Source organism: Pempheris klunzingeri, chromosome 10 (assembly GCF_042242105.1).
Source record: "Pempheris klunzingeri isolate RE-2024b chromosome 10, fPemKlu1.hap1, whole genome shotgun sequence".
Taxonomy (NCBI): domain Eukaryota; kingdom Metazoa; phylum Chordata; class Actinopteri; order Acropomatiformes; family Pempheridae; genus Pempheris; species Pempheris klunzingeri.
The window spans coordinates 22,759,032-22,783,931 of record NC_092021.1 but is presented as its reverse complement, the minus strand read 5'-3'; the positions used below and the strand labels follow the sequence as shown (position 1 = coordinate 22,783,931).

Sequence of the window (24,900 nt, the reverse complement as noted above, 5' to 3'; positions counted from 1 at the left end):
GACCAAGCAGGTTGAGCTCCTTGTAGTATCGCCCACCTCAGACTACATTATTAAGTTGAATCATTACGAAACCGACAGAATAGAGCAGGCTTTACTGTACCTTTTCTTACTGAGGCACAAGGCCACTGCTGGGTATTCCCCAGAATATGACAGCATTGTTCAGAGCCAAATTAATGGAGTACTAGTGCACTAAACAATGAGCTATACAGCCCTATAAAGCTGATTGATTAAAGCTGCTGCATCAGTGTACAACACAGGTACGAGTTACACCTCAGAAGACTTGTGCAGTGTATACTAGACAATTTATCTTTTTAACAAATGGACAGAGTGTATCTCTGGAACAATGCAGGCTGTCAGTCAGTCTAAGAACAATGGTAAGATGACCATTGTGCATTGTTAGCTCTGGACGAGGGCACAGTATCTATTTGGCAAAGGTGTACCAAAATGTTGGCTTGCTTATTGCTGTCTGGCAATTCTATGGCTGAATTATCTTGCAGTTGTTGTGATATCAGGCAGGTTTTTACAATGGACACATCAGAAAGTTTTATGTAAATCATATCATTATGCCAGTTATCTTGCTGTCCTTTCTGAAACTTAAACATCCGTTCATCTACCTTCTTTTTTGGAAGAGAGATATCAAACCCTCTAGTGAAACCTGGCATTTCACTCCACACATTTTGGATTACCTGTTTCAGAATGCGATTTCACCTTGCCCAATTAGTTTTATGACATTTCATACATAATTGTAGATGTGACTGGGGGCGTTTTACGTCCACTGCTAATCAGCACAGCTTTGCAAAAGGTGAGTAATTTGTTTCGTCCTTTGTTGGCTGAGAAGCTTTGGGCTGTGTATATTTGTAGTTGTTCTGTAATATCAGTTAATAGGTTGTGTGTCGCTTGATGCAGCAGTAGAGCAGTAAATGGTCTTACTGCATGTCGTCTCTTGTTTATTTAAAAAATGTTTTGGCCTCACTTCACTGATAATATTAATAGAAACAATGTTGTTATTGAAATGAGAAATGACGGGGCTTTGTATTACTCTCAGTGTCCTTTTGACAAGAGTTCACAGCTCCCACTAGCTCTTAGGATCATCATCATTTCCGAATCCTGTTTTCTGGCTTGTCGATACCGACTCTTCTGTCGTTTCAGTTCCAGCCACTTCCTCCTGCTCTACATTACCTTTTCCCGCCGATCGTTTGCCATGGCTGCCTGAGGCTGTGCATATTGCTCTGAGGTTCTTCTCCTCCATTTTGTCAATCGTCACACCAAGACCACTTAAAGCCCCTTAAAAACCTGCTTTTCCAGTCAGTAGTTGGGTCGCTCAATCCGCCCATTGTTGTTATCTCGCTAATGCTGGCTGTGGTACGACTAAGATGTACAGAAATTGTTCTGCTGTTGGCTGAACACTTGATTGTTCCTTCTTTAGCCGTACATATTTAATTCTACACAGAAAAACTTGAAATTCAAAACCAACTTTTTAATGCAAAAATGAATGTAAATAGTATTACACACCTTCCAGCAGGCACACACTGCATGAGGATACTTGTTAGTGAATCTATTCCCCCACTTTCATCTTACTGACATCAATCAACAGGCTCAAGGGTGCATGACTAAGACAACAATGGAAGCACAATCAGGACCTTTGTTTTTGTCAGTACGGACTTCCAGTGTTGCCTAGTATCCGACTCTAATATTAGTATTAGGATTAACATTTGAAGACTCCAAGAAAACAAGCTTCCTCTGTCCATAAGGGCCACTAATGAAGCATACAGTGTGCTGTAATAAATCTAGGCACATCGACCCACAGCTTGAGAGAGCTGTTCCAGCCATGGCTTATGTTGTCGCAGACAAACAGTGCCCCTTAATCTCACGTAGGCAACTAAATGTGCACGAAGACACATACAAAAAACTAACACACATTTACAGGCAATAATACAATCCTGCATATACATTTATGTATTTTCTATTATATGTATGACAATAAACACAGTGCGTGGTTACTGTTCAGTTCAGGGCTTGTTCAAAAGTGCTATCAGGTTCGATTGCTGGGCCACCCTAGTGTCTTTACATCCCTCTTAAGGATGGATTAAGAGACGTCAAACACTGGAAATGGCCTATTTTACACCAAGAGGTGAGGACATAGTGCAAGCCTGCTGCAGTAACCATGGCAACAAGAGCGAACGGGAAGACCAGGTACCTCGTCCGAAGCAGGGCAAATTGGACGTTCCGCGACACTTCTTCAGACTGCTCTCCGGAGACAGGGAGCAGGACACAGGATGCTCACACTTCTTCCCAGCCCATCCCTCCTTGCAGTCACATCTGCCACAATTACACTGGCCCTGACCTGCCAGGAGGAGAGAAAAGGGGAAGGAAGCAGAAAGGTGAAACAAAGAGAGGCTACTGTGTGCATGAAAGAGAGAAAGGGGAACAAGGGAGGTAGTAACATAAATGAGGAGCAAGACTGAGGTGAGAGAATAAGGGAGGAACACTGGCTGAACAAGCTTTGACTGTGTGGCCTCTTTTAAGCTGCTGGAAGAACAGCATTGATTGTACCTGGTCTGGTCTGGGGAATAGAGAGAAGACCTGATGGAGAAAGATGAAACTTAAAACATTAAGATGTGAACTGTGTATTTTCTCAAACAGTGAACTATACATGAAGTTATGTGGCAAAGAACTGTTACCTGTGCAAAGCCAGGATGCTAAGATACATTTTCTGGACCATAAATGAGTTAGTTTAATGAATAGTAGGCACAATGATAGCAGCCATCATAATTTGTTCATTAATTCTTTAGAGAAATTGTGGAAAGGTCATTCCCAACCCTCCCTGGCTTATTGTTAAAGGTTCTATATATGAGATTAATACAGCAGTAAACAACTATTAATTATGTAAAGATACAGTGGAGTGATGCATCCACAGGTCCTCTGTGTATTCTGAGTTTATTTGCATTCATGAAGAATCAGAATTTACATATATACATTATCTATATACACATAAGTACAACTATGCATACATTCAAAATGCTATTAAACAATAATGTACAGCACAAAACACACTAAAAAGAGAAAAAGAAAAACAAATCCCAGAGACTTCAGATATCCCTTTTTTGCTCCTTTCAGTTCTGTATTGTACTCGAACCGCTCAGGACGGCAGGTTGCTTCCAGCCTGTTTGTTCTACACTGGACGAGTGTAAAATCGTCGCTGCTCCGCAGCAGTCTGTTTGTATTTTCTGCTCTCGTCTGTGGGAGCAAGTCATGGAGTGGATGCCTTGAGTGTGTCATCTCTTTGACAGTCTGAATGGCTGCCTGGTCCCCCTCTCGTTGTGAGGAGATGGGAGTTGCTGTGGTGGGGGTGCGGCCTGTGGAAATGATCCTGTAGCCTGGCGTTTATTGCACCACAGGAGGACACTGCCGTACTCCAAACATGGCTTGACCACAGCAGCGTAGATGCAGCGTAGGCCATGTCTGCTTAGGTCAGTCAGAAGGTGGTGCCGTTTAGAGCATAGTTGAGCATAAGGACGGTTCTATAGGTTTGATTATTTTTGGAACGTGCCATTTTTTGCTTTTGTACACGCATACAATTTTTGTATAGATCCTGCACACTGTTTTGTTAATGGGGCTCTATCACGGTAGACTGAGAGGCAAATCGAAGCCCTGCTGTGTCCCTGTGGACGCAGCTACCATGACGTCACCCGTTGGTTTGTGAACTGCCATTTTGAAGCCTTGAGTTTGGCTTTACAGGCATCACCATCTTGGTTTTTTGGGGCCACAAGTGACATTCTTTTCATTAAGACTGCGTCTGATTGGCTAGTAAAAAGGTACTGAGACCGTGGACTCATTAGGAAAATATTTACTGAGGTAATAAATCAAGTGAGAACTTCACTCATTTTCTCATTGACTTCAATACAATCAGACTCCTTTTGGGAGCCAGTGGAGTCGCCCCCTGCTGGACATTAGGAAGAATGCAGGTTTAAGGCACTTCGCATTGGCTTCACTTTTCAGACAGGGAAGCAACTTAAAACTTCCTTTCTACAGTCAGGATTCAGGTCTCTCAGCTGATTGAAGAATTAGCTCCAAACTAAGCTGAGTCAGTTACTAAAACAACTTTATATTGTATAAAATATTCCAGTCAACAAAACGATAGCCACGGTGTAGCAACAGCACATCCTCTTGCTTGCCTGGTGTACTTACCTTGTCACTTGACATTGTTCACACCTTTCTGAGTTCACTAAGGAGGGGGGGAGCGGGGAGGCGGGAGAGGTATTGCTGACTCACACACTTCTTTTAGTCTGAGGTGCTGTAGTGTGGCTCTGAATGTCATATAAAAAACACCTTTAACATTTTAGGAAGTATGCTTAATCGCTTTCTTGTGACCTTGTTTCCAGTCTTTGTGCTAAGCTAACATAACTGACAGCTTAATCCAGCTCCAGCTACTATTGAGAACACAGACATAAGACTGATATCGATCTTCTCATCTCACTCCTGGAAAGAAAGCATACAGGTATGTGAGGATATATATATATTTTTTTTTAATGCAAAAGCAGCATGCTGACCTGAGCAGAAGTCGTCTGTGTATCGGTCGTAGGTCGCGTGACAGTTCCTCTCATCGCACTCGCAGGTGTCTCCATGTATATCTCCCCAGTCACCAGAGGGATCTACATCATAACAGTTACACTCCCCACACACACAGGTCCCTAACACGTGCAGCAAACACAAACACACAAACACATATATCCTCTGAATAAACTTTTTTCCCCCCCGTAGAGTCCAAATAAATCAATAGTGTGAACTGAAAACAAATAAAACAATCCTAAATACAACCTATTGTCTGTAGCATGATAAACAGGAGGTTTGCACAGATGTGGTTCAGAGTAGGAGGGATAAATATATAAATATATATATATATATATTTTTTTTTTTTTACTTTTGCAGAGACTGCAGCCACATTCATTCCCCCTCTGTCTCATTTTTTCCTCCCTTTATCTATGTGTCTGTCTGTCTCTCCATCTCTTTTCTCATTTGTTTTACATCTTAGCCAAGGAATCAGCTGAGCAGCAGCCAGTGGAAATCCCATTTTCTCTTATCAGCAGTGACAGAGCGCGGGGAACCCCAGGGGAGCCAGGCCAGCTGGCAAGCCTGTGGGCAGTGGCTGGCGCGTGTCTGGCCCCTGGCCCTAGGTTCTGTCTCTCTCACCACCTCACAACCCTGGAGTCCTGGATTTATAAAGCCATGCACCTTCACGTCCGCCACAAATGTCACAAGCTGGGCTGTACTTAGTTATATAGTCTATAAAATCAGGACTTAAATACATTCTCAAAGACAGTTTGGACCAAATTCCTGTTTTCCAGCTAAAACAGAACATCCCTCTGCGCACAAACAGAATGTTTCCTCTCCGTGTCTCATCTAACCAAATTATCTCCGAGTCTAATTGTTTTGATCAAGAAATCACATATAGATGCACATATTTAGCCTCTGGTAAAATGTGGCTGTTATCATTTTGACAGCGTGCCAGTTAGTGTATTAGCTGAAATGAGGAGGCTAGGTGAACCCAACAGATGGAGGGGGTTGACTGTTAGTACGGATGGAACAGAGTAATCTATTGGGCCCTGTCAGTCAAATCATTTACTCGTTCGTGTCGGAGCGTAAGCAGGGCAGGAGGTAAAGGTTACTTTTGAGTAAAATAAAGGAGGGAGAGGGACGATATTTTACAATCCTGTGCAAAACACTTCACATCTGTACGTGATGATGAAATCAAATCATCCCTCTTTTATGTAATCATCTTCCTTGATCCATCTCCTGTAATCACCAGGAATTATCTTCACAATGCTTTAAAAGGAGGATTAATTCAGAGTAAAATGGTTACATGTCATATAGGGATTGGAATTGAGAATTGCTCCGATTATAACCAGCATCGCATTCTCCCACTTCTGAGAACTGTGTTGCACTCGAATGGGGCAGAATGAGAAGATGTTTGAATACGTTCAAAGGGATGAACACAGGAGCTGTGGTACGTCGAGCAACGGTCACAATAAGTGCTTTAACATTTGGCGGCAGCACATGTAGCAAAGTGGTGTGTTTTGGGCAGGTATAGTAAAGGTGAGTTAACACATTCTCACATGTGCATCAGTTTCCTCAGGCAACAATGAGTAAAATGTTATTTTCTTGCCTGGAATATCTAAATGTAATCTTTTGCGAGTGTGTGACTCTTTCATTTCATCAGTTTTACTCAGTGCTAACCCGGCTCGGGTTGTGTCTAGTAGTAGCAGAGCACTTGTGAAGTTTTGTTATTGTCAAACTATGATCTTTTCTTTTTTATTGAAAACTGCTTTGCTCGACAGTGAGCTATAAAAAAGCTATAAAATCTGCATCTTTTTCCAACAATGTATCAAAAAGGAATCAATAGAGAAGCAGACTGATGGCTAAAGGAGCAAACGAAATAACAGTTAATACTTACAATGATACATGGACTTGTTTTTAAACGCAGTCATATGTCCTTTTGTTCTTTTCTCTGAGAACTCGTAGGATTGGCAGACCTTTGCCTGCTCTTTTCTATAAGTGAAGAGGAGTACAATGGGCTACTACGCTGTGAACACAGTCGATGGTTGTTCATACCGTGTCAGCTGTGCACTTAACCATAAATCATGGGGCTCTGTCCACGTAGCCTACCATTTAGCCCTACCACTTCAGCCTTCAGCCGGTCCACTGTAATTAATTTTAGAGAGCTTCACTGAAATCCCTCGGGATCACTTGAGCTAGGTTAGTGAAGCTATTTCTCTGACTGCCTGTCCGCCAAGCTCCGATGACTTTCAGTGGAATTTGCATGAGGGTTTCTAAAACCGGTCTATTTTCTTTTTCTCTATATTTCTCTTGTTATTTTCGTTTCTTTGTCTCTTTCTTCATACTGTGTTAGTCACATTGCAGAGGACGCGCTGCATTGAGGTTCTCGTGTCACACATGCAACAATTAAAAGCATTAACATGTATAAATCTAGACCGAGTGCCAGTTCCATTCATTTCCTTGCCAGTGTTTCAGCGCTTCCGGAGCAGAGCCTATTCCTCCTCCTAATGGCCCTGGATAACAGACAGGAAATGAACCTGTCCTCATTTAGCATGTTTGTTTCCTGTTTCCTAGCAACACAATTCAACGTAAATTGTCAGTAATAAGAGGTGGACTAATGTGTTTTGAAGCTGTAGAGACAAACATAAAATTGCAGAACTTCCTGCCATACTTATCATTCCAGTAGTTTGTTGCTTTATGAATCATTTAGATTAAATATCTGCATCTGCATAATGGCTGTTTAAAGACTAATGTGCTACAATAATTTAATCAGTTACCATAAAAAAACAATTAAACAGGGATCCCAGTCTAGGCTTGTATACTGTATACTAGCTCTGGAGCGGGTAAACAGACCTCTGTTGCTGCAGATTTTGCCATCTGGAGATGTGCATCTCCGCTTGCTTTCCCATGGGCTGATGTCACACTGGAATTCACATTTGTCTCCATGCCAACCAGCAGCGCAGTAACAGTTTCCACAGTAACACTGGCCATGGCCTGGAAGCAGATCACAATGCACATGCATCAAGTGATGAGTTCACCTATCAGTGTTACAGGGTGACAGTGAGTTAAACAGATTGATGTGTTAACCTCTCCTCGCTTGTTTAAATGTCAGGTTTAGGATTGTGTAATTGACTGCGCAATTTCTACAAGTGCCATTCCAGTTCAGAAAAGATGTCAGAAATATATTATCTTTCATTAAAATGAATAGTGATGATTTATGAATAACACATTCAACATTTTTACATTTGAATTTATTGCTTTTAAGTGACACTATTTGAGCCTTGCTCAACAAATTAAAGTACCTGTGTTTTTTTTTTTGTTTTTTTTTTACAAAGGCCAGAATTTGTTTTTCAAAATGAACTCGTGAAAGAGTAATTAACACTGACAAGCAGACACTGAAATAATCTGTAGGGAACAGGGATGAGTATATAAATGCATTAAGCTAGAGACAACAGTTTGAAATACATTTAACCTCCAATTATTCTTCATGGACACATGAGGGATGAGGTGTTTTCTTATGTCAGATTTAGAGCTCATTTCAAATTGCGTTCAAATTGATTTACAGTCTTGCCATAGATGGTCACATGCAGGAGAATGTTTGTGTGACCTTGAACCAACAACAAATGGTCACTGAGATGTGATTATTTGATTATAAAGACACCTACTTACCATTGTTCTGACTGTGATCTCATAATATTCAAAGACTCTTCTTATCATTTGGATATAGAAGTTCATCCCATCCCCGAATGATAGAAAACATTTTCAACCCATTCCCTGTTTAAACCCATTCCCTGTTCTTCTGGCAACTTTGAAAACTTAATTAAAAAAAAAAAAAAAAATTCAAACAAAGATTTTTCACTTGTTTTCAATTTGCTCAGATTTTTCAAATATTTTTTTGTTGCTACATTTGACAAGCTTTTCTTTTTTAGCATGCAATAAGTAGTCTTGGCTACTTGATTTAAGAAGGAATTTAACACATGATGATGATTAGTAAATGTCCAAAATCTCAATTTACTGTTCACTATTAGTGTCTAGTGTCTATTATATAGGGATTAGTTTTATTGCTTGTCAAATAATTTTTTCCCAAAGCTGGTTTCTGTCACTGTTGGTAGTTGGTAGTATGTTAAAGTGTTCATCATGACTGACTAATTAACTCTTAACTAATTAACTTAACCCATGACTGGGTCAGCCAAGTGTTTTTGGAGCCAGAGTCTGCACAAAGGCTCCAGATGACATCCAAGATATTTTGGCTTCGGTTTTGTGTGGTGTGCAGAGATGCATCACTCATCTTTATATCCAGTTAATGTTTTGGACACAGTTCACAGTGGAAATAAATGAGCAGCTTTGTTCTTGTATTACAGGGTGAAGCAAGTTAACTTGCTAAGCTGCTATTTTTTTCAACATGCAATTGGATAGTTGCTGTTTAGGGGAGGAGTTAAGCAAATGGTCAATCAATAAGAGAGAAAATAAACACAATGTGGCAGCATTTCTTTCATATAATAGTAGTCATCAGAAAGATACAGCTAACAGGACAGAAGAAATAAGGCACACGAGACAAAGTGACAAGGATGGACAGTTCTTAAATAACCAGATGTGAAACTAAAGTGCCTGTTCTGCTCTGCAGTGAGAGCGAGGAGCAGGAACAGGATGTGGAACAGGGGCTGAGCGGCATACCTCCACACACCTCTCCGGTGTCCTCGTCCAGACACTCGCTGTCATCACACTCACAGAAACGTCCCGTCACCAGGCCTCTGTTGTCCGGGTTGTCACACAGGCAGCTACCACAGTGGCAGGTGCCTATTAAAGATACCAGCTTTAGAAACATGTTAAGTTTATTTGTTGGAGAAAGGTCAACACTGTTGCTGTGCGTGTTGTGGATCGGAGCATGTGTGCATGTTTGGTTGCAGTGCACTTTAATACCAAGAACCCAGCTGGTTTGCAGATGTGCAGTGGAGGCGCTCTCTGTGCATCATGTGGATGGATCTAGACTTGTGTCTGTCTACCTGTATGTGTGCCGTGGAAGCCTGGGAACCAGACGAATGTGCAACTTCATGTTTTATTTGTTCTGGCAGACACGTCTGGCCACCCTCTTGTTCAGACAGACTTCCAGCGAACCTGGCCCAGGGCGTGCTAATGACAACTGTTTTTCTAACACGGGGCAGGTTTGATACTTTAACTGACAGAGGAGCGCCACTGAAGCACTTTTGTAAACAACCAAGATGGCTGACGCTGATGTGGAATGTTTTGTATTATGAATCCGTCGGTATTAATTGAACTGCATATTTTCTCTAAGGTGAAGCACAAACAACTGCGCTCACAGCTTTTGCTGATATGAAACATGTGTTTGCATTTCTTCAGACAGGATTTGGTAACGTTGCATGTTTCATTGCTCTGACTATCCAATTGAGTCTGGAGGCATTTTGGTCTGTGCCTGCTGATAACACTGAACTGAGATGTTCCAGACTAAATTGCATTTATGAATTGCTCTGGCAATACCAGGCTAGTCTTATAGCTTTTTTTAATGATGCACTATAGGGGGAAAAAAGGCTGGATAACTACATGCTGTGAATAAATTTGCATTTCTAGGCGCTCAGGCTACAGGCCACATACTGCACAGCACATGTTTCACAGACACATGCAGTCACACAAATACAAGTTTAGCTGGGGGCACTGCGGGCCAGTGGTAAGGTTAAGCCTAGGGAGGTGAGGGGCTGTTTGTGTGTGGATAACAACCTCAGTCAGGACGTCACCTCACAGTGTGTGCCGTCAGGGTGCCAGTGCTCAATCATGTGTCCACAGACATAAACACACATGCTGGGACTGTGTGCTTCAAATAAACTCAGACCTGTGAGAGTTGAGGCCAAACTGAATCATCAATACTTGCGCCATCCATGCATGACTTTATTAATGTGCCTCCGTTTATACTGATAGATATGTGTGAGAGCAAAGGGACCACAAGAGTCTGCCTTGACTGAAAGAAGTCATAAGTTGGAACTAATGGCTTTATTTTGGTTGCCTAAATTGGTCAGTAATAAGCTATTAACAAGAGAAGCTCCACGACTTACTTGACAAAGGGTAAGACATTATGAAATAAATCGTGAGTTTTTGATTTTGTAATTAGAGATCAGATCTGCAGTTATTAAAGTCAGTAGGCTTCAATGATGCTTGAGTGCACTTTCTCCTAACTGGTGCATATGTGTGCGGGTGGGTGCGAGAGGTCGCAGTACCTCTGTTGGAGCAGACAACCCCCTGTGGGTTTTTGCAGAGCTCCTTGCTCTTCTTGTTGGGTAGGTTACACTCCTCCTGGAACTGGCAGGCATCTCCGGACCAGCCTTCATCACACTCACACATCCCACAGTCACAGTAGCCACGGTCTAAAGGGAAACGCAACACACCACATGCTGTTTATCAGTGCTGAAAAGCATGCCCATTTGCTAGTGCTTCAAATTGCTCTATAAACACGAAGACACACACACAAGTGTTATCTTAAATGGATATGATGCCGTTGCATTACCAGGAGAGTACAGGAATTAGCATTGTTGGATTCATTTGACTCAATTGACGGCTAATTATTGTAACAGACCTAATGTACTCTCAAGTGACTGTTTGAATGGATGCGAAATATCATACATTTCCCTTGAAATGCATAAATGTACATACACAGCAGCACCACTTCTCTATTATATAACTTAATTATAACTCTTACTTGCAGTGCAGCCCTTTTTTGTTACAAAATTTGAGGATGATACCATTCCCCCCCCCCCCATCAATCACTCAGTGAGAGCATTGCCTTGTTCAGTGTTCAGGAGACAAACACAGAGAGTTTGGCGTCGCTATTTCTCATCATTCTGATGGCCTTAGTGAGCAATATGAAAAACAGGGGGAATCATATGATGCAAATGAAGGCTGTTGACAAGTTATTATAAATGTTGCTCCCATTGCATTTAGCAGCAAGGGGCCTTGTAAGTCACACTCAATCATTCTCCTGACTCGTGCATCATGTAAATGTGGTGTCCTTTTCAAGGGCTATCCATCAGTCATTAACAACAGGCAAGTCTCCTGTCTCTCCTCATTATCGATACGTCTCAGGGGGACACTTGGGAACGGGTTCAAGGAGAAGAAGAATGTGGAAAGTGTACTTCAAAGAACGCTGCACCACAGAGAAGATACAATTTTTTTGGAAATCTCAACCTTAGATAGATAGATAGAAATACTTTATTGATCCCCGAGGGGGAAATTCAGGAAATCTGTAATAGTTGACATACAAGAGGTGAAAATTCAGAGGCTTTGAGTGGATTTTACTTTCTGCTGGCTGTCAATCAACATTATAAATCCTGCTATGACAGGAATAGTAATTCAAAATTCCATATTGCCACAGATAGAGGCAAAGATTATAAACCGTATTGTAAACCAATGGGTATTCTCTATGTTTAGCTTTGCTTTCTCTCCCAGAATTACTGTAGCTTTCTGGGTGCTGACACTATGAAACTGTTAGTTTATTAGAACACAAAATACGTCATAACACAATAACCTCATGCACCTCAAAAGATGTTTTTTCTGTAATTAGTGTTGGAGTCATTGTCACATAAAAAACTACTCTAGACCACACCCACTGTACATTTGTTACCATTTAATTGCTTTGTGGTTATTGCTCGACTCTTCAGTACATTCATCATTCAGTTTTGCAGATGGATACTACCACACAATAGCTGTAAAACAGAATTGGATTAAAGTCTCTCCAACTTAATTCAGTAGAATATTACAAAGTCACTGCCACCCACTATCCCCCATTAATCCTCGCTCGGCAATCACTCTGACACATAAAACGGCCTCTCTTTGTCTGTTAGGAGAAAGTTTGTGTGTGTGTGGGAAGGTGTCGACAGTTTATCTTTCCTGGTGCTTCCTGAGCAGTAATTCTCTGTGGCCTGGGGGTGTCGGGGTCCTTCCCACACTCCACCGACAGCCACGCATGCCTAGCCAATCGGGGCCCAGCCAGAGTGCAGATACATCCAATGGGGTTCAGAGAAGAGAGGTTGCATCAATCGCAGTAATAACAGGTGATGTAGCATTACCATGATTAACTGCTGATGAGGAGAGGATGGTGACTCATGCAGCCAGCTAATTTCAGGTTTAGCATTTAACTTTTTTTCCCTGTGTAATGATAACAAAGTAGAATATTGAGAGGGAGATATACAAGGAAACACGTTTGTGTGGAACATAATTCTGCAATTAGTGGTTAAATATATGTGCCGGATGTAATTTCCTCTTCGCGAGCAGAAAACACTTATATCACTTACAACGGAGGCAATCTTGGGGCTGTTTTGAGATTTCAGTGCAGTTTCAATTATACACAACACTATGATGCTTGACATATTGCAAATGTAACATATTGCAAATCTAAAAACCTCCCAGAAACAGTCTCTGTGCTCATTTATTATTTTGTAGTTGATTTTGTCGTCTCCAAAGGACATTTCCCCCCTTACTTTGTTTAGATCATGTTCCTCATAACATGAAAGGTCTACTCATTTCACTGAGTAATTATTCCTCCTTGCTTTCCTCTGCCTGTGTGTTGCGGACCGTGAAACATCCGCACGTCAGCTCGTGCTCTGTAGAAAAGATCTAGGAGACACCTGTCTCAGGTAATAACTCATTCTCTGTGTATGCTGCCCTCACAGCGAGGATATTCATCCCTCTAGTTTCTACAATTCATCACCCTAGGCATTCAATTGTCAGCTTTGGTGACTTTATCGTACCACTGTAATACATCTGCAGAATTTTTTTTTGATAAAAAAAAAAAATGTCTCCAGGCGTGATCACAGAAACACTTGTCCCTGCATGAAGTCTCAAGGAGCGGTATTGGGTCCCAATCAAAAATGGCCTTTTACTTGTGGACTTGGATAGACTTAAGTGGCTTTTTCTCCTTGCAGCCCACACTGGAATCATTAGGTGACTCACCACACAGGCATATTTCCCAGTAAAGCTCAGAATATCCAAGTAAAAGCACATCAAAATATGTACTAGAAAAATATACAGGGATGAACAGTTTAATGGGCTTTAATGGCTCAAGGACTGCATTCCACTGTAGGTCCTTATTTTCAGTTCTTTTTTTCTTATTTCTTTTTATTCGGGAAACCAACAAAAATTATATATTAATCATTCTGGATGGACTGCCATTAGTAAGATGTTCTCCCATCATTGGATTATATCATCTGTCTTTAATGTGTCCATTTTGGAAGTAACACCATAAGCTTAAGTAACACTGACAAAAAAAAGTGCATCTAAAGGAGTTTGATTTGGAACAGCACTGGACAAACTGCCTTCTTGTGTGCTGCAGACATAACCCCATACCACCACCACCCCCCCTCCCCCATGGGTGGGATCTTCTCTGGATCTGGCAGGAGGCACAGAGGCAGGAAAAGAACAGAGGCCTAGAAACCCCAGAAAGCCTGGGAGAGAGGAGGAGAGAGAAGGTTAGAGAGGCTGAAATGTGTTACTACAGAACCCCAAATCAAACATCCATCGGGGGAAGAAGGGTTTCCGCTCTTATGCTCACGCCTCCCCATTATAACTGCTCCTTTGAGATAGGGTGAGAAGGACACATGTATGATAAAGTTTGCCAGAATTCCTAAATTGCAGATTGTGCTGGACTGCAGCAGACAAACTTGGCTTTGTGCCTCAGTCCACATCAGGGGCTGGATTGATGGCAGCTTTTAGATCCAGAGGGAACTATTGACCTGTGCATGTTCAAACAGTTTGTTTCCTATTACAGTAAGTGTAATCCTATCACAAACTTTAAATAAATCAGCCATTATGCTCCAGTGATGACTGAACTCAAAGGTGGCTGCTCACTAAAAGGTTCAGTCATGATATAATGCTCTAATGCTACTCAATATTGTAACAGTATCAGTAATTATTAACAAGAGCTATAATTACAAGTGTTTTTTCATTGAGACAAAGCTAGCCTGCACAACACTGGGCCACCCTCTGCGTTTCTGACATTGGAAAAAGACCATGAATCTCAGAGAAGAACAGCCTGTCTGAACACACACCAGAGAAAAACACTTTGCTCGATTTGGCATAGCGGACAGGGAAAGAGAGAGAGAGAGAGTGTGTGTGTGTGTGAGTGTGAGAGAGAGGGAGAGAGAGAGAGACGAAAGAGCAAAAGTGAGGGAGAGCTTTCACGTGGCTCATCAGTGAGGGGAAAAAGAGGGAAAGCTGTGAAAGAGAGGATGGAAACATTGCCACGTTGACCCTCATCCATGACAACAAAGGAGTTATTACATAATTACATAAATATAAAAAGACCTTCAAACACTCAAAACAGATTTAAATGCCTCCTTTTGAAACATCAGAAGTCGTCAGGGTATTATGTTCCTCGTGTACTATAGCTCATTTTTTAAAATGGGACACGGGATACAGAACAGGAAGATTTAAACACAGTTAGAAACAAAACAGCTGGGTGAAATGACAGGAACACAGTTGGTGAACAGATGCTAGTTCAGGTCCTCATTCCATTGCCTTGCTACAATTTGGGATGTGCCAGAGGGAGGAAAGACATGTGACAGCATCAGTGCTTTGTGTCAATCCGGGAAAATCAACGCCAACTTCTATAAAACTAAGCTCAGTTCAAAGCACCATTTTGTAGTGGTCCCATCTCGCACACAATGGATTAATGATGAGAGAGGAGCAGCAGCTGGTTTCGGAAGTATCATTTACCAGTTTGAATCTCCATTTCAAGGTTTTATGTCCCTTTACACAAAATCACAGTAGCCCTCTAAATAATTTCTACCATAGGTTTACATTCAGTGGTGTTGGTAGTTTTATAAAGTGAGATACTGTGTATGTATGAGATCACACAATGGAACAAAGAAAAAATTAAACTGAGGAGCATGTCTGTATCAATGATTCATTCTAGAAAGAATGCAACGCATACTGGATGTAATAAAACATAATATGCTCTTTTTCATTCCCATTCATCCTCCTCTACTAATCCCGAACAGGGATATTTCAGAGTAGGAACTACTGACATATGCCTCTATAATGTCTCCATCCCAGCATGCATTGGGGAAGAACACCGTGGGCAATTTACTATATTCATGTGGTAAATGTTCCACTTCAGTTCACTCCCATGTGTATTGACTGCACTCAAAGAAAAAACGCACAACAAAAGGAAAGCCCATGCAAACTCCCCACACAATCTCATCTCAAACCGAGCACATTCTTCCTCTCTGATGACTTTGCCATTGACTTTCCATTGACATTGTTTCTGTGGTGACGGCATGTCACTTTAGCACATTTCGTGTTTCACCTATTTCTGAGAGATCAGTCTGACATATTCACTACACGGCCCGACACAATATGAAAAATAAAATTAAAGACCGCAACGCTGACAACATTTCATCTTAGATTATAAAAACATTGGTATCAGTCCCAGACTTAAAAACGTCCATCATCCCCAGCATCTTCATCTAGATCGACTTGTTGCTCTGATTGAGAGGATATGAATTAGACCATGTTTGCCTGATGAACGCCATCCAAGCTAAAAGACCATCTCAGTGCCAGGAAAGCTAATGTTTCTGGAGAGGAAAAACACAGTTTATCCCTAAGGAGGAAAATCTATTGGATCTTATCAGTGGGCAGTTGTGAGAGGCACAGATAAGGGAGCCGCAGGCAGAGAAATTGGCTGCTGATCTCAGACAGCAGACCATGTGTGCTGTATGGGCAGTTGAGCTGCTTGGGGGAGGGGGGCGAGTGTATTCTTCTCAGTATGCTTTGGCTATAATTGCTGGGCCCTATATGCACATGATTGAGTGAGTATGTGCTTGGTTGTGCATATTTGTGTGTGCACACAAGTGTTACACTACGAGAATGAGCCTGATCCTCTGCCTCTGTGTGTGTGTGTGTGTGTGTGTGTGAAAACCCATCGCTCTTCTGATACTTCTAGGTTCCATTTGCAGTCTGTGTCCCAGTGAGTGAAACCCCATTATCAGGCTGATGTAGGGCCTTCTTGCTCCTGACTGTTGAACCATAATGAGGTCCTCACAGCAGCCAACTTGTCTACCCAAATAAATCACTCTACCCTTCACGTGCACAAATAGTTGTGTGTTCAGGTTAAATCCTGCTTAATCGGTCTACTATGCCATCTAATGTTGTAAATTTGTACCTGCACTGAGCAGTAATAGCAAAAGCAGCGGAGCGCTTGCCGTTATTTAACGTGTTTGTGAATGTCCGTAGACAAAATGATGTAAACCAACTTGAAAATCACATATAGGTCAAACTGGCTTGGATATTTTTTGTCTTAAATTAATGATGTTTTTAATAAAATAGCCATTTGTCTTCTTTCCAGTGTAGCTAGCTAACATTAATGTGATGCATGCACCGTTTGTCCACAAGAGAAGACCATTCTACTCCATTGTCCTTGTCGTAAATGCAGCTTTGGAATAAACCTGCTGTTGCCACAAGCCTGACCAGCTCTGGGAGATTAATTTAAATCGGGGACAGCTCACAGGGGTCACATTAGTGCTTTGACTCATCCATAAGTACGCTGGATGGGGCAAATGTCTTTTCGCCCCTACATCATTTAACAGCTGCAGTTCTTCAGTGTATTTGACTGTCAGGTATATTTAGTTAGTAACGGCCATATTCTCTTGGGCCAGCCAAGCTGCCTAACTTAGCCCTCTGCTAACTGAAATGGGGATAAAACATGTAATCTTGCAGCTCTTCTAGACTTTCCAAACGTCATCAGACCAAATGGCTCAAAATCTGATAGTGAAACGAGTCATTTCACGGCTGGGGGGGGGGGGGGGGGGGGGGGGACTGTGGTGAGGCGACAGATTTTGTCCACAGAATCTGGTTGGGGGATGACAAATACTTCACACTTCCATTCATGCGAGTCCCACCATGCCATTGTAATGAGCTTCAGACTGTTCTGAATGAGATTTGAGGATCTCTGGTTGTTAAGACCATTGGTGATCTCCGCATCTGCTTCAGGTGGTTGAACACAAGAACGGTGAAAGATGCACTTCCGTTGACTCATCGGTCGGATGCCCTCGCTGCACTTGGTTGCTACGTGTTCTTCTCCACAATGGATTTCACATTCTGCAATGTCAAACTACACAGGGATGACAGGAAATGCAGCGTTCTCCTATCCATTCCTTCTCAATGAATGTAACAGAATGCCCTAGGGCCTGACAAAAAAAATGGGATGACTTTATGATCTAAGGCCCATCTGACTTTCCTCAGTTTGCATTTGAGCATCTGCAGGTGATTCTCACATCTTGTTGCCAACAACTTGGAGTTCTAACCAAAAAACTGGTACTTTCTTAGCTGGTCTGTCAAGTTACTGGGAGACCTCATATGTAGAGGTGGTGTTAGGATTTCCAAATGTTGTCAGACCGAATGGATCAAATTCTGACAGTGAAATTTGTCATTTCTCGGGGGGTTGTGATACGGACACTACAGCAGCATGTCCGATTCTTCTCCTATTGTCGCTGTGGGCGCCCGCCCTCAAATACAGAAGTGACTGCGGTCCCACATAATGTGTTGCCTTCCCTCGGGCTTCCTGCTGAATGTGTGGTTTCCCAGGATACACCCTCCCCGCCCTCAGCAGAAGAAGGTCAACACGACCTCTCCCCTGAACAACTGACTGGTTCCCTCGACAAAAGCCGATGGGATTTTCCTGTTGGATTTCAGCTACATGCCTTTTTTTAAACACACGTAAAAGCTTCAAAAGTGAGTTATTCACCGATATATTCTATGTCATAGAACAAAATGAGCTAATTACAACAGGTCATTATTCTACTCAGTTGTCCTCAGTAGTAAATATAGATAAAAAATAAACCTGCTGTTCCCACAAGTCTGACGACCTCCAAAAGATGAATTTAGGAGACATCTCACAGAGGTCACATACACACATGCACACATATCTCCATTAGACCTAGACTCACACATACTGTGTCTCCATTAAACCCCGACACTCATAGCCCAGAACACCTAACTAAAACATCAGGGTTATTTTTCCTTGCGACATAAAAAAGGACTAGCCTCTCTAACAACTTCCAGGATGTCTCATCTGATAAATACCTGGTGAATATCAGAGGTGGGCAGTACACTGGTGTCCTAGTCATCACCACTGTGATGTTAAGCCATGACATGGTTTCATTCATCTGTCTGTGTCTGTCGTCCTCCACTGGAGGCTATGGCCCTTGGGTGTCATATTTAAACTCGTCACAGCTGAGTGCCTTTATCCCCACCCACCCCCTCCACCTGGCCTGCTCCGAGGGCCTCCAGGTACCCAACTCTCCAAGGGCTACAATACTCTCCCACGTCTCTATTTGATAAGGATACATGCCATATGTATATCACAATAAGTTTTCTTGCATCACAGCTATGAGTATGCAAATTCCTTTCCCCACACCTCTAATTTCATCATGGTCAGCACCTCTCCTGTTCCTTCTCTCTCCTTCTCTCATCTTGATCAGGATACTTCTCCTCATAAAACTTCAAAAAAGTAATACTGAGATATAATACTGTCACAGTAACTCTAAAATTGCCCATAGGTGTGAATGTGAGCGTGAATGGTCTTTTTATGTGCCAGCCCTGTGATTGACTGGTGATCCATCCAGGGTTTAGCCCGCCTCTCCCCAAATGTCAGCTGGTTTTGGCCCCAAGCCCCACCCCACCCCACCCAACAATCCTTAAGGATAAGGATAAAAATGAATAAATGGATACGGTCACCATCCAAAAAGTGAAATACCTTAAAATTAATTTTAGGTCATGTCTCCCACACCTACTGGTTAGTCTTGATAACAGATGTAAATGTTAGTAACCATAGATGTTATATGCTCAACACTAATGCAGTCTACACAATAAATCCTTTAATCATCTGTTGAAACTCTCAGTTTTTGTTGAGACTTTGCTAGGTGTTGATTTAAATGCACGGTCACTGTGGAGGCTGTAGTTACATTGTATAGTGTGTATGCTGCTGCAGGTGTTCCTGTAGGCAAGTTAGCCCCATTTACGTCACTGGGGTTAGAACATCTCAGCCACAAACTACAGCCTTCAAAAGACCCTCACACTTGAATCAACACGTCTCTAAACCATTCTAAACCTACATTATCAAACTGTAAATACAGGACTGACATATTCCACTAGTACCTTGTAAGATTGATATGGCAATTCATGCTTAGCAAACAGTGGCCTTACTTACTCATCAAGGAGAAACATAGCAACATTAACATTCATTTGCAGTTGAATAGAAGTCCAATATTCACTTTTTCTTTCCACCAACTCCAGAGGGAAATATCTGGCTCTTTAGTTACTTAACTGCCCCACTTTGTTCAGGTATTTGCCAATACTGTCCGTCTTATGTTTGGTGCAGGGAAGTTAGGCTACAGTGGGTTTTCTGTGGAAAACAGCTGCCTGGCTGCATCTGAAAGACACTAATGAGAGCAGTGAGAGTGAACCATTGTAAAGTTGCAGGTCATAAAGTCTAAATAAAGTTAAAAAGACACTATAAAGCTGAAGGGAACTGCGAGGTCAGATGATAATTCTCTGTGGGTTTGTCACCAGGAGCCACATGAAGCCATTGGATTCATTGTTATTATAAAAATGCAGATTATGGTTATTTTTAGAGGCAGCAGTTAATGTTGTAGAGGCTGCCATAAAGTTAAGTCAACCTAAACTAGTTCCAGCACAAACTGATCATTGTAACCTTCATGAATATTACTGCAGGTCTGTTGTATTAAACTGCGTTAGTTTTTGCTGCATGTACTTTATAAATTAACCATGTGCACAGTCCGTATCATTTTCCTGTGTGATGACTTATTAGCTTAATAAAGTTTAGTAAAACAACTGATCCAACCAGATTCCTTATTCTCTCCAGAGAAGTAACCTTTTGTTGTGATGTGCCAGTGAGTGAGTCTTGAAAAATGAATGCACAAAGTGGTGAGTATATTATGGGGCAACTTGCTCTTGAGTGCTGATTCATTCTCAACTGTTCTCTCTGAGAACTTGTAAAATTTCAAGCAGCAGTCTGAGTTCAAAGCTGTGCCTCCCAACAAAAGCTAATGCCTCGGTAACATACGTGAACCCACCAGCTGTCCGTTACCAATAAAAGCCTTTGAAGTGCTGCCAAGGTGATGTGGGCTCGGAAAGACACAATACTGCACTTCTCGGATTTGGCAGGGTAGAAAGAAACACAGGTGAAACCAAAGTACTTCACTCAAAGTCTGTGAAATACACGTTTCTTTATTTGAAGCCATAACAAACCAGAGGAATATTAAAAGCTTAAATAAATCTTGTGGGTTTCTGGATTACGCCCTATTTTTCCAAGCACCTGGCTGAAACGGACGCTAAACATCAGCCAGAAAGTCTGTTTGCCAAGCGTCTCACAGTGAGGGGCTCTGCTGCATTACTGCCTGCACACTACAGAGTCACTTCAAACCTGGACAGACAAACTTGTAAGATGCCCATAACAGAACAGTGAACAGTATAATGACATATCTGACTTCTCGCTATAACCCCAAACCATCTGCGTTGTGTAAATACATATATTATTGTACGCACCATTGCAAGTTTTTCCATTATATGTAGCACAGACCCAGTCGTGGCACTCGCAGCGTGGACCGTAGAACTTCCCAGGATCCGTGGCCTCGCAGATGCAGATGCCGCAGTCACACTTGCCCCTCCCACTGCAGATATTGCCATCGGGCGTTCGGCAGCGCCGCAGGGACGACTCTGTCGACAGCTTACACACACCACCCACCTGGCTGGGAAAAAGAAAAGAGGTCACTTGTTATGCAGCTTTGACAACGTCTGAGGTCAAGGGTCAAGTGAGCTGCCATCTGTGGCCGTTTGAAATACAAAATACCACATATGAAGGAAAACTCCTTTGCGTGTCATACACACCTTCAAACACCAAAAAGGATCTATTCAACATAGCTGGTATGTATAATATTTACAGTATGAACACTCACTTTTCCTCCTACACAACATATACTGTAATGATGTACAGCTGCATGGTCAGTTTCATCGCTTCACCGTTTCATTATCTGTCACCTACCATTCATTTTCAAGTTTAAGCATCACACCCATTTCCATTTGCGACATCATGAAGCCAAAAAGGTGGAGAACATGCAGAAGAACAGTGTAATTTCTCAGAGCAAAGCCAGCCGTTTGGGTCTAAATCAAGCAAAACAAACGCCTTAGAAACACACACACACACAAAAAAGAACAGACTGAGAGATTAAGTTAATAAATCAAACAAAAGAAATATCACATTAACAGCGTCACCTTTCATGGGGCACACTCCAGCAGCTGCTGCTGAGCTATGTTTGTACCCCACGGGATCTCTGTGAGATTTGTTTCATTTGGAAGCTATGTGACATTCTTTGTCCGTCCCTGCCCTGCCAAACTGTGGAGTTCGGGAATAGTGGACACATACAAACAATCAAAAGATCGAGTGTTCCCGACACTCCAACTGAAAATAAATTCAGAATGTGTGTGTTCCATGTGTCATTGGCAGGTTTTACAATACACAATTTACACAGACTTCACCCGCCGCTGACCTTTGTGGGCCCGGACACGCCGCTTTCCTGCAGTATGAGAACATGACTACATGATATTGAGATGAGATGGCGCTTGTGTTTATGTTCCTTGCAACAGTGAGTCAACAGTGGCCAGCTAGCAGCAGTGTCCATCGGTAGTGTACGCCTATCAGTCCCTCAGTGCAAAGGAGGAATTTCAATTCATTGAGGAGAATTCCCTCAAACAGTTGCTGCTGCTGTGAGAGCAAATACTGCTCTTTTGCATCCAGGACAGTGCAGCTCAATGCGTTTTTCCATCTGGTCCATCACTTGGGAAAGAAAAAAAAAAAAAAATCACATAGTTTGTGTGTGCCTGGTGTGTGCTATAGCATGCTATATGACGCACACAGCCTCTGTGAGAATAAACCTAACAGAGGGTCTTAGATATAGAGCCCATATAGCACCCCACTACCACTGGGATCCAAAGGCAGAATATACTAGATGTACCCTAATTTAGATGATCATCATCAGTGGAGCGTGGAATTAAATTGAATATGAAAATATGAGAGGCTTTAATAATTGGATCTATCCATGTACTGTAAATGTATCTGTTCTAGGAAACCCAAAGCCTAATGTGCCAAGACTGCTCAAATGCCTTTCTGTAAGGATAGTTCAAGTGGTGGAAGAAAAAAAAAAAATAGGACACACAGCGGCATCTTCACCTGGCACAACAAATGTGAAAAAACAAAACAAAACACCAAACCCAAGTTAAATCAGCAGAACAAACATGAGCTGGCCTGGTAGCCTTGCTATATGTACACACATAGCAACAATCCTATTCTGCCAGCAGGATGGAATAAAAATTATATAACTGCAGGTACAATTTGTGCGCCTGCTCAGTGAGCAACCTACTATTATGGCCGGTACACACCAAGCTGACAGCAAGGACCAAAAAAAAGTGTACACAGTAATGCAGCCTCACCACTTTTGCCCAAAACTGCTGACGCCACATCACAAATTCTGTGAAGACATTTATTTGGACACAACACGAGCTAACGACCATCTGACCACCAACATGCATGTTTGTTCTGCAACAGCATGAGAGGAAATAAGTGGAATAAACAACCTGTTAAATAAAAGATGCAAATTGAGAAAATAAGTTTGGAACTTGTGCCATGAAACACAGTCATGCTTTGAACTGGCATTATTAGAAATGATATGAGGTAAGAATATATTCTTGTAGTAGTTGAGTGACATTTGAGTTACTCCAAGAACATTTCTTAAATATCTATAGACTCTACATATGCATTAATACGTTTGCAGTGGTTATGGGTGGTTAAAAGTCTCTGTGAACTCTGTGTGCTCCCACGGGGCCACGCCAACCCCCCTTTAAAAAAAAAAAAAATTAAATCATCTACTGGGCACGGTGCACCTGCTTGAAGTAAACACCCCCTCTGCAGCTGAGTTAGGTTTGCATCATATGGCAACAGTTACAGTTACGCTGACTGAGGCTGCTGTAAAAGACCAAGTTAAACTGAAACTAATCTTTTCACACACACTTCACATTTTTGGATTCTCCTCCTTATTGTACTTTTGTTTGTGGTTACAAATTGTTGCCAAGTACAAGCTTCTGAAATACATAACCCTTGCTCCATCCAAAATGTCACTGAAGCTTTTTTTTTTTTTGCACCAAACCTGCGACCACGAAAGCTGTCATAACATTCTTACGGTAATTCGTGTCAGCTGATGTGTCCGGATGAAAATCAATGGATGTTTTTAAGTTTTAAGTGCTACGCAATGTGTAATAATGGAAACAGAAGAAGAAGAAGCAGGCTTCCCCCCCCCACCCACCCCCCTCGTGACTTGGCATGCAGAATTATTGGCAAAAAAAGCAACATAAAGAAAGTGCACAAAAATACTGCCAGTGCAAACTACATGCACAGACACTTCTAAACTTTCCCACATTGCACTCGCCAAAAGTTGTCTTTGTCAGCAAAACTCTGCACCTCCCTCTTCCTTCTTGCACTCTAGACTACCCGAAAATAAACAAGAAAAAAACAAAACTGTGTGGAAACTCACCTCACTGATTGTAACAAAGTGTACTCCACGGTAGAGAGCAGAATCAGAAACAACGGCACTAACATGGACTGCACCAAGACCTCACTGTGCATGTTTAAATCCCACAGAAACCTGAAGTAAAGTAGCTTGAAGGAATTTCCCAATCTTTTTCTCCTTAAACAGACAGGACAGGAAGAGAGAGTGAGGGGGGAAAAGAGAAGGAGAGAAGGAGAGAAAGAGCAGCAGGCTGGCCTGAACTAGCTCAATCCCTTCAGAGGCCAACAGTCCTCTCCATACAAGTGCCTTTGATTAGTCCTGACTCTCAGACACAGTCTTGGGCAGGAGCGGGGAAAACTGCCAGAATGAAAAGTTAAGTCACCAGTTTGAGATGTAATTAGAAGCAGGCTGCTTTTTTTTTTTTTTTCTAGGTTTTGTCTCACTTTTTTTTTTTTCCTTCCTTTTCCAGATGATCTTTCTATGGTGCTGTAGTTTTGTTTCTGTTTGTCCTTTTGATGTCGTTAATTAGAAATGAGAATGAAAATCAGTCCCTACCCCTAACAGGCTTTTTCCTCCGAAAGACATTTTGGCAAGTGACAATGAGAAGAGCACAGGTGTGAATGCTAAAACTAATGACGGCTGAGTCCCATTTAGCTGCTCCGGGTGTGGGGCGCTGGTATTGTGCTTCGCCGTCACACATGGATCGTGGCTTACTGGGACACTTGAGTGAAAAAGAGCCATTGTTAATGTTATTAGTAACACCTGT

The 24,900-nt window shown here is 42.0% G+C and overlaps 1 protein-coding gene across 1 annotated transcript in view; it reads right to left on the bottom strand.

Annotated features, from left to right (window-relative positions):
* Positions 1–24,377, bottom strand: part of itgbl1 (integrin, beta-like 1) — a 44,953-nt gene extending 20,576 nt beyond the window's left edge. The window contains exons 1-7 of the mRNA XM_070838088.1: positions 24,159–24,377; positions 21,121–21,323; positions 10,782–10,928; positions 9,229–9,351; positions 7,408–7,548; positions 4,551–4,691; positions 2,198–2,344 (exon numbers count right to left, since the gene is read on the bottom strand). Of these exons, the coding sequence (XP_070694189.1) occupies positions 2,198–2,344; positions 4,551–4,691; positions 7,408–7,548; positions 9,229–9,351; positions 10,782–10,928; positions 21,121–21,323; positions 24,159–24,250 (994 nt within the window). The 5' untranslated portion in view covers positions 24,251–24,377. The remainder of the gene's footprint in view (positions 1–2,197; positions 2,345–4,550; positions 4,692–7,407; positions 7,549–9,228; positions 9,352–10,781; positions 10,929–21,120; positions 21,324–24,158) is intronic.
* Between the last annotated feature and the right edge of the window lie 523 nt (positions 24,378–24,900).